Source organism: Mauremys reevesii, linkage group 17, assembly GCF_016161935.1.
Source record: "Mauremys reevesii isolate NIE-2019 linkage group 17, ASM1616193v1, whole genome shotgun sequence".
Taxonomy (NCBI): Eukaryota; Metazoa; Chordata; order Testudines; family Geoemydidae; genus Mauremys; species Mauremys reevesii.
In genome coordinates, this window is record NC_052639.1 from 4,646,603 (window position 1) to 4,666,075 (window position 19,473).

Sequence of the window (19,473 nt, forward strand, 5' to 3'; positions counted from 1 at the left end):
GAAATCCAAGAGGTTTTTTTAAAAGAGCTTGCTGAGGAGCTTGCTGGACATAAGACTGGCCCTACTGGGTCAGACCAATGGTCCCTCTAGGCCACTATCCTGTCTTCCAATAGTGGCCGGTGCCAGATGCTTCAGAAGGAATTAACAGTACAGGGCAATCATTGAGTGATCCATCCCCTGTTGTCCAGGCCTAGCATCTGGCAGTCTGAGGCTTAGGGGTATCCAGAGCATGGGGTTGCATCCCTGAACATCTTGGCTAATAGCCATTGATAGCCCTATCCTCCATGAACTTATCAAATTCTTTTTTAACCCAGTTGTGCTTTTGGCCTTCACAACATCCCCTGGCAATGAGTTCCACAGGTTGACCATGTGTTGTGTGAAGAAATACTTCCCTTTGTTTGTTTTACATCTGCTGCCTATTAATTTCATTGGGTGACCCCTGGTTCATGTGTTATGTGAAGGGTTAAATAACAGTTTCTTATTCATTTTCTCCACACCATTCATGGTTTTATAGACCTCTATCATATCCCTCCATTATCTTTTCCCTGCTGAACAGTTCCAGTCTTTTTAATCTTTCCTCATATTGACAATGTTTTATTCCTCCATGTACCACAATCACCACACAAGTCTCACCAGGCCATAAAAGAGCAGGGCCAAGTAGAGCACACTACAATAACACACACTACTATGGCTCAGTGTTAAAATGGTCTTTCAAACCTTCCCTGAGCCATATAGCTCCGTGCTGAGCTCTTTTAATAGCTCTTGTTTCTGGCTGTTCAAATTCAGCAGACAGCCACTCCACCCGGTGGAAACTTCCCCCATTTTCTTCACACACATTATGCAGGACACAGCAGGGAGATATAACCATTGGGATAAGAACGGCTGTACCAGGTCAGACCAAAGGTCCATCTAGCCCAGTATCTGTCTACCGACAGTGGCCAATGCCAGGTGCCCCAGAGGGAGTGAACCTACTGGCAATGATCAAGTGATCTCTCTCCTGCCATCCATCTCCATCCTCTGACAAACAGAGACTAGGGACATCATTCCTTAACCATCCTGGCTAATAGCCATTTATGGACCTAACCACCATGAATTTATCCAGTTCCCTTTTAAACGCTGTTATAGTCCTAGCTTTCACAACCTCCTCAGGTAAGGAGTTCCACAAGTTGACTGTGCGCTGCATGAAGAAGAACTTCCTTTTATTTGTTTTAAACCTGCTGCCCATTAATTTCATTTGGTGACTCCTAGTTCTTCTATTATGGGAATAAGTAAATAACTTTTTCTTATCCACTTTCTCCACATCACTCATGATTTTATATACCTCTATCATATCCCCCCTTAGTCTCCTCTTTTCCAAGCTGAAGAGTCCTAGCCTCTTTAATCTTTCCTCATATGGGACCCTCTCCAAACCCCTAATCATTTTAGTTACCCTTTTCTGAACCTTTTCTAGTGAGATGAGGAGACCACATCTGTACTCAGTATTCAAGATGTGGGCGGACCATCAATTTTATATAAGGGCAATAATATATTCTCAGTCTTATTCTCTATCCCCTTTTTAATGATTCCTAACATCCTGTTTGCTTTTTTGACCACCTCTGCACACTGCGTGGACATCTTCAGAGAACTATCCACAATGACTCCAAGATCTTTTTCCTGATATTTTTCTCACTGAGATCCAATCTTGTGAGTAAACATCAGCAACTCTTCACTCTACCAAAGGCACATTCAGCTGTCATTCTGCACCTGCTGAGCTGTAGCTGAATCATTCCTTGCTGTCAAGGTGGCTGGTGTACGGCTTCATGAGCAAGGGGTGGGCTGGGTCCCCCGGGATCACTGTCGGCATTTCTACATTCCCAGTGGTAGATTGGCCGGCTGGGAAAGAGAGTCCCTGTTTGTAGCTTTCTGAACAGTCCTGTGTTCTTAAAGATGAGAGCATCATGCACCTTCCCTGATCAGCCCACATTTGATGTCCATGAAGCATCCCAAAATGCTTGCATAACCATAGAAAAGTAGCTCTTTCTGTTGATGTACTCAGTGGCAAGGTGGTCTGTTGCCAGAATAGGGCAGACAGGCATGCTGTCTATTGCTCCACCACAGTTCGGGAGCCCCATTGCTGCAGATCCATCCACCATGTCCTGCATGTTGCCGAGAGTGCACAGCAAGAGGTGATTTAATGGCTCTGCACACTTGCATGACAATGGCCCCCACAGTGGATTTCCTGACTCCAAATTGATCCGACTGACTGGTAGCAATCTGGCGTTGCAGGTTTCCACAGTGCAGTTGCCACTCGCTTCTCCATTGTCAGTGCAGCTCTCATTTTGGTGTCCCTGCACTGGAGGGCTTGGTTGAGTTCAGTGCACAGATCAGGAATGTGGCCTTGCACATCCAAAAGTTCTGCAGCCACTACTTGTCATCCCAAACCTGTGTTACAGTCTGATCCCACCAGTCAGCACTTGTTTCTCAGGACCAGAAGCAGCACTCCACTATCTGCAACTGCTCTGTGAACGCCACCAACGACTTTGAATTGGTTCTTACTAGGTCCCACACCAATCTGTCCTCCAAGGAATCGTCAGGTTCCCCACTCACTCAGTTCTTCTTGCAGCCTTGCAAATACTCCAAGATTGTGTTCTCCGTGTTTGCACTGCTCATGACAGTAGTGCAGATCTGTTCATTTTCTGTTAGAGATGGTGGCCAACAAGGAGAACTGCATGGGTTTGTAGGGTTTTGAAAAAAAGACACAAATTATGAGCTGTAGATAATGTTATGGAATGGAGATAGTTGCAAACTGGGAAGATGCTTCCAGTCACCCCATGTGACTCGTTTCAGCCTCATCATGTGTTGCCTAAACTTCACAAAAGACAGTGCACTGTACGGTAGCCAGCAGCATAGTGGAATACCTACCCATGGTGCTCTACATTGATACAAGCACTCTTGGTGACTATGCACACTGCCAATAAAACGAGTCAAGTATGCATGTGCACAAGTGATGTGTAACTGCGATGGCTGTATGCCAATGTAACTTGAGTCAACGCAACTTTATAGTGTGTACACGACCTATGCATCTGATGATTCTATTCTTTACTGTAGTTTCAATCAATTTGCCTAGTATTGAAGTTAGACTTACCAGTCTGTAATTGCCAGGATCACCTCTGGGCCTTTTTAAAAAAAAATTGGCATTATGTTAGCTATCTTCCAGTGATCTCGTGCAGAGGCTGATTAAAGCGATAGGTTACATACCACAGTTCTGCATTTTCATATTTGAGTTCCTTCAGAATTCTTGGTAAACACCATCTGGTCTTGGTGATTTAGTACTGTTTAATTTCTCAATTTGTTCCAAAACCACCTCTATCGACACCTGAATCTTGGACAGTTCCTCAGATTAGCCACCTAAAAATAGTCTTTAAGGTGCCACAAGTACTCCTGGTTTTTTTCCTTCAGGTGAGGGAATCTTCCCTCACATCCTCTTCAGTGAAGACCAATGCAAAGAATTCATTTAGCTTCTCTGCAATGGCTTTGTCGTATTTGAGTGCTCCTTTAGCACCTCAGTCATCCAGTGGCCCCAATGATTGTTTGGCAGTCTTCCTGCTTCTGATGTACTTAAAAGATTTTTGCTGTTAGTTATTGTGCCTTTTGCTAGTTGCTCTTCTAATTCTTTTTTGGCCTCCTAATTATCCTTTTTCACTAGACTTGCCAGAGTTTATGCTCCTTTCTATTTTCCTCAGTAGGATTTGGTTTCCAATTTTTAAAAGATGTCTTGTTGCCTCTAAGCGACTCTCTTACTCTGTTTAGCCATGGTGGCATTTTTTGTTTCTCTTATTATTTTAAATTTGGGTGTATATTTAGTTTGAGCTTCTATTATTGTGTTTTTAAAACATTTCCATGCATCTTGCAGACTAGAAATATGAAGTATTACTCTGTAGTCCTATTGTAATTATGCAAAGTGTGGGCCGTTAATGGTGGCTTGGAATCTTGATGGCTCCCATTGACTAGGACAATTGGTTGTGAATGGCTCTGTTTACTTGCAAACTTTCCTGGGGATGTGTAGGCCATCCCTGGAAGAATGAAACCTGGAGTCTCACAGAACATGTGACCATGTCACATGATACTGGAATCCATCTTAGATTTGGTGCTTTTCCATTTAGAAGGAGGGATGGGGATCCAGAGAGACAAAGGGTTCCCACTTTGGGACAAAGCTATGGGTACTTAAAAACTCAGCGCGCGCCTTGCGCAGCGCATGAAGCTAGTCATAAGCTATAAAAGGGGGTAGAACAGAACAAGGAGGCTGCCAGTCATGAGAAATCCCCTAGTTACCACCTGAGCAGGAACTAACAAGGACTGTACTAGGGGAAAGGATTGGGCCCAGACCAAGGAGGAGTCTAGTCTGTGAAAGAAGCTTATTGGCACATCTCTGAGAGTGAGATTTACCTGTACTCAGTTTCTTAAATGTATTAGGCTTAGACTTGCGTGTTTTGTTTTATTTTTCTTGGTAACTTACTTTGTTCTGTCTGTTATTACTTGAAACCACTTAAATCCTACTTTTTATACTTAATAAAATCACTTTTGTTTATTAACAAACCTAGAGTAAGTGATTAATACCTGGGGGAGCAAACATCTGTGCATATCTCTCTAGCAGTGTTAGAGGGCAGACAATTCATGAGTTTACCCTGTATAAGCTTTATACAGAGTAAAATGGATTTATTTGGGGTTTGGATCCCATTGGGAACTGGGTGTGTGGGTGCTGGAGATAGGTGACCTGCTGAGTGGTTTTCAGTTAAAGCCTGTAGCTTTGGTTCAGACCTGGGTCTATATTGCAGCAGGTTAACGTGTCTGGCTCAACAGGGCAGGGTTCTGGAGTCCTAAGCCATGAGGGGAAAACAGGCTCAGGTAATTTCAGCATGTCAGGTGACAGTCCCAAGGGGGTCTCTGTGACCAAACCCGTCACAACATGTACCAGTCAATATGGGGATAGTTGAAATCCCCCATTTTTATTGAGTTTTCTATGTTTGTAGCCTCTCTAATCCCCCTGAGCATTTCACAGTCACCATCACCATCCTGGTCAGGTGGTCGATAGGATATTCCTATTGCTATACTCTTATTCAAACATGGAACTTCTATCCATAGAGATGCTATGGTACTGTCTGATTCATTTAATTTTTTTATGTATTTGCCTCTGCCTTCTTTCACATAGTGCCACTCACCCACCAGCATGACGTACTGCCATTTGTACCCAACACCAGAATAAAAGTAAAGTAGAATGTCATTTTAAATTGCTCAGACTTTCACATATGAAAGTCATACACTTTTGCAAATCATTGTCCTGCATTTTTTAATGGGTAAGTAAAATAGATCCTGAGCTCTAATGTAACCCCATTGTGCCACACTGGCACAGGAAAAAAGTGAAAAAGCACATAGATCTTCCTAGCTTGAGGATTCCCTTACTGTCATTTACGATAAGGCTCCTTTACTCCAGGGGCTCTCAATCTTTTTCTTTCTGAGTTTCCCTCCCCCTCACTCCACCATGCTATGAAAACTCCAGGGCTCAGCGAAGGAGGAGGGGACTCGTGGGTTGCCCTGCACTTCCCGACTCCTGCTTCCCACCTCTGACCTGGCCCCAGGGGATGAGGAGAGAAGGAGGTGGGTGTGGCATGGTTAAGCTGCCCCAGGGACTGCCCTGCTCTTGCACTGCTGTTTGTGGGGGGCAATGCCCTCTGTGCTCCCCCCACAACTCCACCCATGGACTCAGGGCTTCCGCCCTGTGGGGAGCACCAGGGCTCGGGATTCAGCCCCACGGCTCCTGGCTTCATCCCTGTGGGGTGTGTTGGGGATCAGGGCTTCAGCCCCACAGCTCCCGGCTTCAGCCCCGCGGGGGGTGCTGGGGCTCAGGCTCTGAGTTTTAGCTGCAGGGCCCTGTGGCCCCCCTGAAAAGGGCTCGTGGACCTCCAGGGAGCTGCAGACCCCCAGTTGAGAACTGCTGCTTTACACCACTCTGGCAATGGAGCCTTAAAACTTTTACATGGTTTTTAGCCTTCTGGGGGAATTGACTAAGAATGGGAACAATTAACTGGCAATGAGAACATTAGCAGCCTGCCTACTTAGTTTTTACGTTTCTGCCTCAAAGTCCTACTCCTCCAAGCCAGGGGCACCACAATAGCAAGTGAGAGGGACAGAGTGTTGCTTGCTCATTCGCAGGCAGGCATGTGCCCAGCCCTGCCCCCTTAACATCTCTCCACTCACACCCAGTCTCCCCACTCCTCTGCACAGTGATCTACATCTCTGCCGGCTGCTCCGGGCAGAGGCGCCTGGGTTGCCAGGGATGGGGCACATGTTCCCCACAGATTTATTTGCTCCCCCATTTTTTCTGCGGGAAGCAAAGAAATCTGCGGACAGTATGAATTCTGTGCCTCCGGAGTAACTCAATAAAGAAATTGAAGGAGGGTAATGTAATTAATACCAGTCAACATGGGTTTATGGAAAATAGATCGTTTTACTTGTAAGCTTATTAAAAAAAAAATCAAGTTTGATCAATAAAGGAGATAGTGTTGATGGAATATACTTAGATTTCTGTAAGGCATTTGGCTTGGTACAGCATGATATTTTGATTAAAAAAAACCTAGAATGATGCATATGCTAAATAGATTAAAAACTGGCTAACAGGTCTCAAAATGTGATTGTAAATGGGGAATCATCATTGAGCTGGTGTGTTTCCAGTGAGGTCCTGCTGTGATCTATTCTTGGCCCTATGCTATTTAACATTTTCATCAATAACCAGAAAGAAATCATAAAATCATCACTAGTAAAGTTTGCAGATGATACAAAAATTGGAGAAGTGGTAAATAATGAAGAGGACAAGACACTGATTCAGAGTGATTGGGATCGCTTGGTGCCAGCAAACAATGTGTGTCTGAATATGGCTAAATGTAAATGTATACATCTAGGAACAAAGAAGTAGGCCATAGTTCCACAATGGCGGACTTTCTCCTGGGAAGCAGTGACTCTTAAAAAGATTTGAGGATTATGGTGGATAATCAGCTGAACATGAGCTCCCAATATGATGCTATGGCCAAAAGAACTAATGGGATTCTGGGATGCATAAACAGGGGAGTCTCAAGTAGGAGTAGAGAGATTATTTTACCTCTGGCACTGGAGCGACCACTTCTGGAGTACTGTGGCCAGTTCTGGTGTCCACAATTCCAGAAGGATGTTGATAAATTGGAGAAGGTTCAGAGAAGAGCTATGAGAATGATTAAGGGATTAGAAACCAATTCTTATAGTGATTGATTCAAGGAACTCAATCTATTTATCTTAACAAAGAGAAGGTTAAAGGGTGAGTTGATTAGTCTATAAGTACCTACATGGGGATCAGATGTGTGATAATAGGCTCTTCAATCCAGAAGAGAAAGGTGGGACATGATCCAGTGGCTGGAAGTTGAAGCAGGACAAATTCAGACTGGAAATAAGGCATACGTTTTTGATAGGGTGATTAACCATTGGCACAGTGTACCAAGGGTTGTGGTGGGTTCTCCATCACTGACCATTTTTAAATCAAGACTGGATGTTTTTCTAACAGATCTGCTCTACGGATATTTTGAGGGAAGTTCTATGGCCTGTTATAGAGGAGATCAGACTGGATAATCACAATGGTCCCTTCCAGCCTTGGAATCTAGGAATCTTATTTCCGAGGGCTTGGTTCATGAAAGGAGGGTCTTAGCCAATATGTAACAATATGCTTCCAGCTACCTGGAACGTAATCCCCTCTCGCCATACTAGAAGCCATAGTGCATATTATGCAAATGCTTCCTTAAAAGGTTGACGTTTGCAAGTGTCCAAAGCCTGGATTTTCTGCAGAAAGGTGTAGAGAATGATCTAACATTGTGTACTCTAAGGACTGTCTTCACCCCGGGACATGTCTGGTGGGGAGATTGACTCACAATCCGTTGTGTTGTGGTTACCAGCTAACAAAAAATGCAAATATTAGGGAATAAGTAGTGGGAGAATTGTTTTGGCCTGGAAGTCAAGGGCTCAGGCAATGTTACACAGGGGATCAGATTCCTTCTTAGTTCTTGGCATGCTAAAGGTGAGACCATTTACTACAGAGACAGCATGTTCTAGCACATAAGGGAGCAGCCTGCTGTCTGTTTCAGGAATAAGCCTAGTCTCTTGAGGGTGAGGGGCCAGCCATTGGTTGGAGATGTTTTCTACTACACAAGGGCTTTGAGTGAGTTAAAAGCGAAAATGAGGAGAGGGTCATTCTGAGAAATATTACTGTACCTTTTAGGCCCCATGAGCCTTAGTGTCTCTTTAAATATTCTAGCTCTTTAGGGAAGAGCATCTGTAGATCTGTTTTTCCTCTGTCAGGACTCCTGAATCTTCTCACACATATAGGAAGATGTTTAGTAAACCTTGCAAGAGAGAACTTCTGACACCGCTTCATACAACAAATAAATTCCACTCTGGAAATCGCCTTAGGTAATTAATCCTTGTGTAAATAGAAGGCTTGATGTGCATATGTGGGGCTCAGGAGAGAAATAAATTCTGTAGCAGAGCCCTGAGTGAGTTGTGAAGCACTCTTTTCATGGGTAGGAGGCTCATTATCTTTCAAGTGTAACCCTATGAGGAAATAAAAATATAAGCCTTCATCTTGGTAGATGATACTAAAGTGGAAGGGCAGCTGTTTGCTGATTTCTCAGGAATGTGCATGTTAGCTGGAGAGCACTCAAATGAACACATTAAAGTTATCTGGTTACTAGATAGGAACAATGCTACCTGCTCAGCTAGGGCAATGCATTTTCCCCCATGTGAAGGTAATTTTCCTTTTATACATTGTAATGAAATCAAGAATCTGGTGTTGATAGAGGCAGAACTGCAGACAGGTCAGCACTTGCAGTGGGAAGACTGCTTGAAAACAATGTTGTCGCAGCCATGTTGGTCCCAGGATATTAGAGCGACAAGGGGAGGAGGGAATATATTTTATTGGACCAACTGCTGTTAGTGAGAGAGACAAGCTTTCAAGCTACACAGAGTTTCTCTTTCACCAAAATAAGTTAGTCCACTAGAAGATATTACCTCACCCATCTTCTCTCTTCTTGAAAGCAGGCACAGCAACAAAAGAAAAAAAGGAAAAAATTATTTACCATCAAGGTCCAGCAAAGCTAGACAGAAACCTTTTTATTTGCATGATGTGTCTGAAAGGAAGTCTGAGAGCATACAAAATTTTCTCCTTTAGGGCTTCTTGTCGGAGTTTTGTGGTGCACTCTAGGATATATATGTAGCAGGGAATCTTGGGAGTGCTGATTAATCTGGCTGAGCAGAGGTCACCATACTTATTGTCCCGTCATTCTTCCTTTCCCTTTCCTCCAGTCCTGTAATGCAGGGAGGTGGCACAGTAGTACACGAGGGATGAAGTGTTTGGGGATGTAACTTGAACCAAAGATTTGCTTAATTCCATAGAAGGGTGATGGCTGAAATCAATTACTCTTTTGCTGAATTTATTTTATTCATTTCTAGCTGATACTGTGCTAAAATTCTGCTCCCTAAATACATAGGAATGGAAGCAGCTCTGGGATTAGCATCTGTATAACAGGATTTTTGACCCAATTTAAGTTTTACAGAAAAGCGAATCCCCGAAAACTGCATCACTTTCTTTTTTCCTTCTGCACAAAAGCTGCAGAACTTGGGTAGGAACAGAACGTGAAAGTATATTAGAAGGTAAATGATTTCACAGCTTCGTATTGTTAAAAATCTCAACTCTTCTCCTCCTCTAGGTCTGGAGGGGCACACTAGCTCGCCTTCGGTATAAGAGGACAAGGGCTGCCCTCACAATAATTAAGTACTACCGCCGCTACAAGGTGAAGTCCTACATCCGTGAGGTCACCCGGCGCTTCCATAACGTCAGGTCCATGAGGGATTATGGAAAGCATGTGAAGTGGCCCAGCCCTCCAAAAGTGCTGCGCCGTTTCGAAGAAGCACTGCAGGCAATTTATCACAGGTACAAGGAAAACCCTTTATTTCATTCTAAATGACAGGCATCTTTGTCATAAACTAAAACATAAGAATTGGCAATGGCCATTGATTCTTATGTGAATATATTTTTCATATAGTAGATGTACCTTTATTCTGTAGAAGACATATTGTGTGTATTGTGACAGTCAGACTGGATGGCTGTAAAAGGGTCCTCATATTGGGTTCTGGGAGGTGGGCAGGTAAAAGCCTGCCCATGGCTAAAGGACCCTCCCCCAGCCTATGAGGAGGATCCACTGAGCCCGGGACTCAAATAATTAAGGGGAGGCAGCTGAAAAACTAACAAGGACAGGTGTGTGGGTCAAAGGGTCAAAAATAGGGAGCCTGAAGGGGACAGCGAGCAGAGAACCCTGGACAGCGCCCACTGCTCCTTGAAGGTGCCAAGGGAGCCAGTGGACGCTGCCCAGAGGAACTCTGCCCGGATACGTGACCGGAGAGAGGAACTTCCCCGGCGTGCCGTGGGGCTAAGGTGGAGTATAAGCTGGCCCACCGGGGTTCCTCACCCTCAACAGGTGGCATTAGGTCCCACCATTTAGTGTCAGTGTGGGACACGAGGGCGAGGAAATGGAGAGTATGGTGCACGAGCGTGTACAGATATGCCTGTGGCACAGTTCAAAAGCAAACCGGCTGCAGGTCACACAAGGTATGTATGGGTGGGGCAGCGGGGAGGCTCACGGGACAGGGGCCTGATGAAAAGATCCAGAGGGTGTGGGGTGGGCGGGAATTATCCTTCTGCAGGACCTGCTCGAGGTAAGCCTGAGAGGCGGGTGACAAGGCTGCCCTCATCTCTTGAAATATGCGCCGGACAGTACGTATAAACTGAGAAGGGGTTATCTCAAGTCAATTAGGGGTACCTACGTGGGGAATTAGGGATACCTGGATTCAATTAAGGGCTGTCATTAAAGGGAAATGGGATAGCTGAGCCAAGAATTTGGCTTGCAGAACCTTTATTACTGGTGATGTGCTAACAGCCCAGCATGATTCTTGGATGCCAGGGCATGTTTACAGGACTAGCAGGTAGGAAAACATTTTATTGTGGAATTGGAGACAATAAACATGGAGTTCCATGTTTGTCTCCAATATTGTGATGCTATCTCTTACAAAGTCACTTTAAGTGTGTTGCTTGAAAAATGACTTCAGCTGAATAATGGCAGCTAGAAAAGTCTGTTTACCCCGACCCTCCCAATGTAAATCACGTAAGGCTCCAGATTAGTCTGGTCTTGCTATAGGGCACAGATAAACTTTGGAGTTGATTTCTGTTTTCTTTTTTCAGGTGGAGAGCAAATGTGCTTATCAAGAGCATCCCACCAGAAGATCTGCCTCAGGTCAGGGCTAAGGTTGCTGCCATGGAATTGTTGAAGGGTCACCGAGCAGATATTGGGCTACAAAGAGCCTGGGAGGGTAACTATATTGCATCGGTGAGTGCTGTGATAGAAATGTTCAGTCTTCAGTCAGTGCAGCTGAACAGGGAAGAGCTTCCCTGGTGAGGCCTAAGGGAATCAGGAGAGGAGAGTCTGAAAACAGTGTGTGTTCTAAAAATTAAATGCAGTCCAACTCCTCCGTTAAGAAGTAGTCTGTAAAATATTTTAAAAAGGTTCCAACTTTTACTATGCTAAGAACTATAATTTTGTAAATACCAAACCTTATTCTCATTATTCTTGAGACCACTGTTAATCAAGATACCAATTAATATTGTCAGTTGACTCTTCCAGTGGCCAGAGATAGGATGAAAAATGCAACATGAGACTAAAATTGCAGTAGTTAGAAAATAGCATAAACGGAAGGTCTAGGCAGAGAAAAATGCTAAACTGTCTGCCTCTGAGTGTGTAGTGGAAATCTCCTTATGCATCTTCCTCAAAGGTAGTTCCAGCTTATTAGAGCCTTCCTTTTCCCCTTAAGCCCTTTGTTTCTAAAAGGTCCTTTAGAAAAGCATGTAAAACTCAGGATGCTGTGTTTCTGTACTGCAAGGAAATGACTGAAAGTCTCCTGATAAGGGAATTTATTACAGACTTCTTGGTGAGCTTGCCATTCCATCAGGCCTAGGTTGACAAAGCATGATTGCTCTATTTGGTAATTAAGAAAAATTGTGTTTTTGTTTGCTCTTCCAGAAACCAGATAACCCTCAGACCACAGGCTCTTTCATCCTTATTGCCAATGAGTTGAAGAGGAAGGACAAGTACATGAATGTGCTCTTCTCATGTCACGTCCGCAAGGTAAACAGAATGAGTGGTTGATAGAGGAGGAGAGAAATCTACAGAAAGTCAAAAGCTAGGCTGGGAATAGAAATGCCACAGACTAATTTTCTTGTGGCTGAAGTGAAGTTTTCTGATGCTAAGGATGAGGAGAAAATATTTGAATTCTGAGTAGCCTTTTCTGTTCGTTTGTTGCTTTAGGGAGATTGAGTTTGGAGTAGATATTTTATCTTCTGTAATATATCAGGTGGAGTTCAAAGCAGCAGCCCGAACAGAAGGCATGTCATTGAAGGTTGCTTTCCACTAAAGCTCACAGGCACTGGGTAACAAACTATTCTCTAAATTCCTTTGTGATGTAGCTCCATCTAGGTTGCATTTCCCTAGTTAGTTTGTGAGAAGATCATGCAATACAGTATCTAAAGCTTTACTAAAGTCAAGAAATACCACATCTACTGCTTCCGCCCATCCACAAGGGTTATTAACCTGTCAAAGAAACCGATCAGGTTGGTTTGACACGATTTGACTGTTACTTGTCACCTTTTTATCTTCTAGATGTTTGCAAATTAATTGCTTGATTATTTGCTCCATTTTCTTTCTGGGCACTAAAGTTAAGCCGGCTGGTCTGTAATTGCCTGGGTTGTCCTTATTTCCCTTTTTATAGATAGTCACTTTATTTGCCCTTTTCCAGTCTTCTGGAATCTTTCCCATCCTCCGTGATTTTTCAAAGATAATCGCTAATGGCTCAGATATCTCCTCAGGCAGCTCCTTGAGTATTCTAGGATGCATTTCACAGGCCCTGGTGACATGAAAACATCTAACTTGTCTAAGTAATTTTTAACTTGTTCTTTTCCTATTTTAGCCTCTGATCCTACCTCCTTTTCACTGGCATTAACTATGTTAGACGTCCAATCACCACCAACCTTCTTGGTGAAAACCAAAACAAAGAAATCATTAAGCACCTCTACCAGTTCCACACTTTCTGTTACTGCTTTTCCGCACTCATTGAGTAACGGGCCTACCCTGTCCTTGGTCTTCCTCTTGCTTCTATTGTATTAGTAGAATGTTTTCTTGTTACCCTTTATGTCTCTAGCTAGTTTGATCTTGTTTTGTGCCTTGGCCTTTCTAATTTTGTCCCTTCATACTTGTGTTATTTATATTAGGGCTGTCAAGGCAATACAAAAAATGACGATTAATCACACTGTTAAACAATAATAGAATACCATTTATTTAAATATTTTGAATGTTTTCTACATTTTCAAATGTATTGATTTCAGTTACAACATAGAATAAAGTGTACAGTGCTCACTTTATTTTTTAATCACAAATATTTTCACTGTAAAAAACAAAAGCAATAGTATTTTTCAGTTCAGCTAATACAAATACTGTAGTGCTATCTCTTTATCGTGAAAGTTGAATTTACAAATGTAGAATTTTGTACAAAAAATAACTGCATTCAAAAAGCAGCAAAGAATCCTGTGGCACCTTATAGACTAACAGACGTTTTGCAGCATGAGCTTTCGTGGGTGAATACCCACTTCGTCCGATGCAAGTAGTGGAAATTTCCAGGGGCAGGTTTATATATGCAAGCAAGAAGCAAGCTAGAGATAACAAGGTTAGATCAATCAGGGAGGATGAGGCCCTCTTCTAGCAGTAGAGGTGTGAAAACCAAGGGAGGAGAAACTGGTTCTGTAGTTGGCAAGCCATTCACAGTCTTTGTTTAAACCTGAGCTGATGGTGTCAAATTTGCAGATGAACTGAAGCTCAGCAGTTTCTCTTTGAAGTCTGGTCCTGAAGGTTTTTTTGCTGCAGGATGGCCACCTTAAGATCTGCTATTGCGTGGCCAGGGAGGTTGAAGTGTTCTCCTACAGGTTTTTGTATATTGCCATTCCTAATATCTGATTTGTGTCCATTTATCCTTTTCCTTAGAGACTGTCCAGTTTGGCCGATGTACATAGCAGAAGGGCATTGCTGGCATATGATGGCATATATTACATTGGTGGACGTGCAGGTGAATGAGCCGGTGATGGTGTGGCTGATCTGGTTAGGTCCTGTGATGGTGTCGCTGGTGTAGATATGTGGGCAGAGTTGGTATCGAGGTTTGTTACATGGATTGGTTCCTGAGCTAGAGTTACTATGGTGCGGTGTGCAGTTACTGGTGAGAATATGCTTCAGGTTGGCAGGTTGTCTGTGGGTGAGGACTGGCCTGCCACCCAAGGCCTGTGAAAGTGTGGGATCATTGTCCAGGATGGGTTGTAGATCCCTGATGATGCGTTGGAGGGGTTTTAGCTGGGGACTGTATGTGATGGCCAGTGGAGTCCTGTTGGTTTCTTTCTTGGGTTTGTCTTGCAGTAGGAGGCTTCTGGGTACGCGTCTGGCTCTGTTGATCTGTTTCCTTATTTCCTCGTGTGGGTACTGTAGTTTTGAGAATGCTTGGTGGAGATTTTCTAGGTGTTGGTCTCTGTCTGCGGGGTAGAGCAGATGCGGTTGTACCTCAGTGCTTGGCTGTAGACAATGGATCTTGTGGTGTGCCCGGGATGGAAGCTGGAGGCATGAAGGTAGGCATAGCGGTCGGTAGGTTTTCGGTATAGGGTGATGTTAATGTGACCACCACTTATTTGCACTGTGGTGTCTAGAAAGTGGTCCTCCTGTGTGAATTGGTCCAGGCTGAGGTTGATGGTGGGGTGGAAGCTGTTGAAACCTTGGTGGAATTTTTCCAGAGTCTCCTTCCCATGGGTCCAGATGATGAAGATGTCATCAATGTAGCGTAGGTAGAGAAGGGGCGTGAGTGGACGGGAGCTGAGGAAGCGTTGTTCCAGGTCGGCCATAAAAATATTGGCATATTGTGGGGCCATGCAGGTGCCCATAGCGGTGCCACTGATCTGGAGATATATATTGTCATCAATTTTGAAATAGTTGTGTGTGAGGATAAAGGCACAGAGCTCAGCAACCAGTTGCGCTGTGGCATCATCAGGGATACTGTTCCTGACAGCTTGTATTCCATCAGTGTGTGGGATGTTTGTGTAGAGAGCCTCTACATCCATGGTGGCTAGGATGGTGTTTTCTGGAAGGTCACCAATGCATTGTAGTTTCCTCAGGAAATCAGTGGTGTCACGGATACCGAAGAAGTGGGTATTCACCCACGAAAGCTCATGCTGCAAAACGTCAGTTAGTCTATAAGGTGCCACAGGATTCTTTGCTGTTTTTATAGATCCAGACTAACACGGCTACCTCTCTGATACTTGCATTCAAAAAGAAAACCATGTCAAACTTTAGAGCCTATATGTCCACTCAGTCCTTCTGCAGCCCATCACTCACACAAACAAGTTTGGTTACAATTTGCAGGAGATAATGCTGCCTGCTTCTTGTTTACAGTGTCACCTGAAAGTGAGAACAGGTATACGCATGGCACTGTTGTAGCCGGCGTTGCAAGATATTTGTGCCAGATGCGCTAGAGACTCATATGTCCCTCCATCCTTCAACCACCATTCCAGGTGACGTGCGTCCATGCTGATGACAGGTTCTGCTCAACAACAGTCCAAAGCAGAGCGGACCGACGTATGTTCGTTTTCATCGTCTGAGTCAGATGCCACCAGCAAAAAGTTGATTTTATTTTTTGGTGGTTTAGGTTCTGTAATTTCTGCATCTGAGTGTTGCTCTCTTAAAACTTCTGAAAGCATGCTCCAAACCTCTCAGATTTTGGACAGCACTTCAGATTCTTAAACCTTGAGGCGGGTGCTGTAGCTATTTTTAGAAACCTCTCATTGGTTCCTTCTTTGCATTTTGTCAAATCTGCAGTGAGAGTGTTCTTAAAACGAACATGTGCTGGGTCATCATCCGAGACTGCTGCAACTTGAAATATATGGCAGAATGAGGGTAAAACAGAGACGTACAATTCTCTCCCAAGGAGTTCAGTCACAAATTGAATTAGCACATTTTTTTTAATGAGCGTCATCAACATGGAAGCATGTCTTCTGGAATGGTGGCCAAAGCATGAAGGGGCATATGAATGTTTAGCATATCTGGCATGTAAATACCTTGCAACGCCGGCTACGAAAGTGCCATATGAATGCTTGTTCTTTCAGATGACATTGTAAATAAGAAGCACGCAGCAGTGTAATGAAAACAAATTTGTCTTAGTGATTGGCTGAACAAGTAATAGGACTGAGTGGACTTTAGTGCCTACAAGTTTTACATTGTTTTGTTTTTGAGTGCAGTTATGTATCTGTGTACATAATTCTACTTTTGTAAATTACACTTTCACGATAAAGAAATTGTACTACAGTACTTGTATGAGGTGAACTGAAAAATACTATTGCTTTGTTTATAATTTTTACAATGCAAATATATGTAATAAAAATAATATAAAGTGAGCACTCTACACTTTATATTCTGTGTTGTAATAGAAATCAATATATTTGAAAATATATTAAATATTTTTGGATGCTTTTCTACATTTCAATTGGTATTCTATTGTTTAACAGTGTGATTAATCACGATAAATTTTTTTGAGTTAATCACTTGAGTTAACTGTGATTAATTGACAGCCCTAGTTTATATGCATCCTTTGTAATTTGAAATAGTTTCTACTTTTTGTAAGGCTCTCTTTTTTGAGTTTCAGATCGTTGAGCCAGGGTGGTCTCTTACCATACTTCCTTTGTTCTGGCGCCCTTAATAATGTGTCTCTGAAAAACTGCCAACTGTCTTCAATTGTTTTTCCCCTTAGACTTGCTTTCCATGAGCTCTTACCTACCAACTCCGAGTTTGCTAAAGTCTGCCTTCTTTAAATCTATTGTCTTTATTTTGCTGTTCTCCCTCCTACCAGTCCTTAAAATCATGAATTCTACCATTTCACGATCACTTTCACCTAAAGGATGGTTGTGTTGATCTGTGTCTAGGGGATTGTGCTTGAAGAGTTGTGTAGGTAGCAAATAAGTGTGTGCTGAAGTCAGCGGCTGTGTGTATTTGGGGGTATTGTGTATGTTGGTTGTGGTGTTTGTATCATTTTGTGTGCATGCCTGTGGGGTTGTGCTGGGAGATTGTTGATTTGTGTAGGTGACGGGCCAATCAATCCACCATCTGTGTAGTCTCCCTTATACAAGCAATTAAATTGTTGCATGCAAATTAGATGTAGAGTAAGAGTGGTGATTTGTTATTACCTGTGATATAATGGTCTAGGACTCTTCGCATGGCAGAGGTACATGCTTTACTGTAGCCCTACACTGCACATGTAATTGATAGTCAAAATGGCTGAACTTAAAAATTTGGTAGTAACAGACCACAAAACCCAGTGATGATTGAACCTAGTGGTATACTGAACACAGAGTCCCCAGTCATGCTAGTAGCTGTTTCCATCACATCACACTGATTTAGCAGTCATTCTAGGCTTCAGAATAACAATCTTGAAATCTTATCAAGTAGATGAAGGTCCCAATCCAGCAAACACTTAGATTCATAGATTCCAAGGCCAGAGGAATCACTGTTGTCTTCTAGTCTGACCTTCGGTATCACACCGGGCCGAGAACTTCCCCAATATAATTTCTAGAGCAGAGCTTTTAGAAAAACATCCAATCTTAATTTAAAAACTGTCAGTAAGAGAATCTACCATGACCCTTCATAAGTTGTTCCAATGGTTAATTACTCTCACTATGAAAAATTTACCCCTTATTTCCAGTCTGAATTTCTCCAGCTTCAACTTCCAGCCATTGGACCATGTTATACCTTTGCCTGCTAGATTGAGGAGCCCCATAACCTTCTCTTTGTTAAGATGAATAGATTGAGCTCCTTGAGTTGTCACTATAATGCAGGTTTTCTAACTCTTAATCGTTCTCATGGCTCTTCTCTGAACCCTCTCCAATTTATCAGCATCCTTCTTGAATTGTGGACACCAGAACTGGACACAGGATTCCAGCAGTGGTCACACTAGTGCCAAATACAGAGGTAAAATAACCTCTCGACGACTCCTGGAGGTTTCCCTCTTTATGTATTATGATAAACTCAGGCCATTTGGGAACAGCGGAGGAGTAGAAGGGAGATATACTGGCCACTGTACAAGCAGTTTTCTGTTCCCTGAGTGACCAGAGCAGGGGCTGCTCCAGGCTAATGAGAACACCTGACTCCAATTAACCTGCTAAGAGTCAGGTGAGGCTGTTAAGCACCTGACTCTAATTAAGGCCCCTCTGAGGCTATAAAAGGGCTCACTCCAGTCAGGCCGAAGGAAGCCAGGGAGCCAGAGGAGAGGAAGTGTGTGTGAGGGACTGGGAGCAAGAGGCGTGCAAGAAGCCGAGAGTGAGTGGGCAAACTGCTGGAGGACTGAGAAGTACAAACATTATCAGACATCAGGAGGAAGGTCCGGTGGTGAGGGCAAAGAAGGTGTTGGGAGGAGGCCACGGGGAAGTAGCCCAGGGAGTTGTAGCTGTCGCGCAACTGTACCAGGAGGCACTATAGACAGCTGCAATCCACAGGGCCCTGGGCTGGAACCCGGAGTAGAGGGTGGGCCCGGGTTCCCCCCAATCCTCCCAACTCCTGATCAAACACAGGAGGAATTAACCTGGACTGTGGCTTCTACCAGAGGGGAAGGTCTCTGGGCTGTTTCCCGACCCACAGGGTGAATCTGTGAGGCGAGCAAATCCGCCAATAAGCGCAGGACCCACCAAGGAAGATACTGTGACAAAGCTCCTCCTCTAAGGATCGCATTAGCCCCTTGGGCCACAGCATTGCACTGGGAGCTCACATTCAGCTCATGATCCACTATGACCCCCAAATCTTTTTAGAGTCACCACTTCCTAGGATAGAGTCCCCATTGTGGAAGAATGGCCTACATTCTTTGTTCCTAGATGTATACATTCACATTTACCCATATTAAAATGCATATTGTTTGCGGGAACCCAGGTTACTAGGTGATCCAGATTGCTCTTGTCCTCTTCATTATTTACCACTCCCCCTACTTTTTTCATCTGCAAACTTTGTCAATGATGATTTTGTGTTCTTTCTGATCATTGATAAAAATGTGAAATAGCATAGGGCCAAGAACTGAACCCTGGGGTACCCCACGAGAAACACACCCACTCAGTGGCGATTCCCTGTTTACAATTATATTTTGAGACCTATGAGCCAGTTTTTAATCTATTTAACTTAAGCAGTTATGTACATTTATTCACATGACTAATCGGACTACTTATGTTCTCGAAGTTAAGCTTACACACAAATGTTTGCAGCTTCAAATGCTGAACTTGTATTTTTGTTTAAAACTTTAATGGTATAAAAT

The 19,473-nt window shown here is 43.5% G+C and overlaps 1 protein-coding gene across 11 annotated transcripts in view; it reads left to right on the forward strand.

Annotated features, from left to right (window-relative positions):
• The window catches only part of MYO1D (myosin ID), a 350,229-nt gene that overhangs the window by 174,031 nt on the left and 156,725 nt on the right, over positions 1-19,473 (forward strand). For all 11 annotated transcript variants that reach the window (XM_039504262.1, XM_039504271.1, XM_039504263.1 and 8 more), the window contains exons 17-19: positions 9,762-9,985; positions 11,291-11,435; positions 12,126-12,230. In XM_039504262.1, coding sequence (XP_039360196.1) covers positions 9,762-9,985; positions 11,291-11,435; positions 12,126-12,230 — 474 coding nt within the window. The remainder of the gene's footprint in view (positions 1-9,761; positions 9,986-11,290; positions 11,436-12,125; positions 12,231-19,473) is intronic.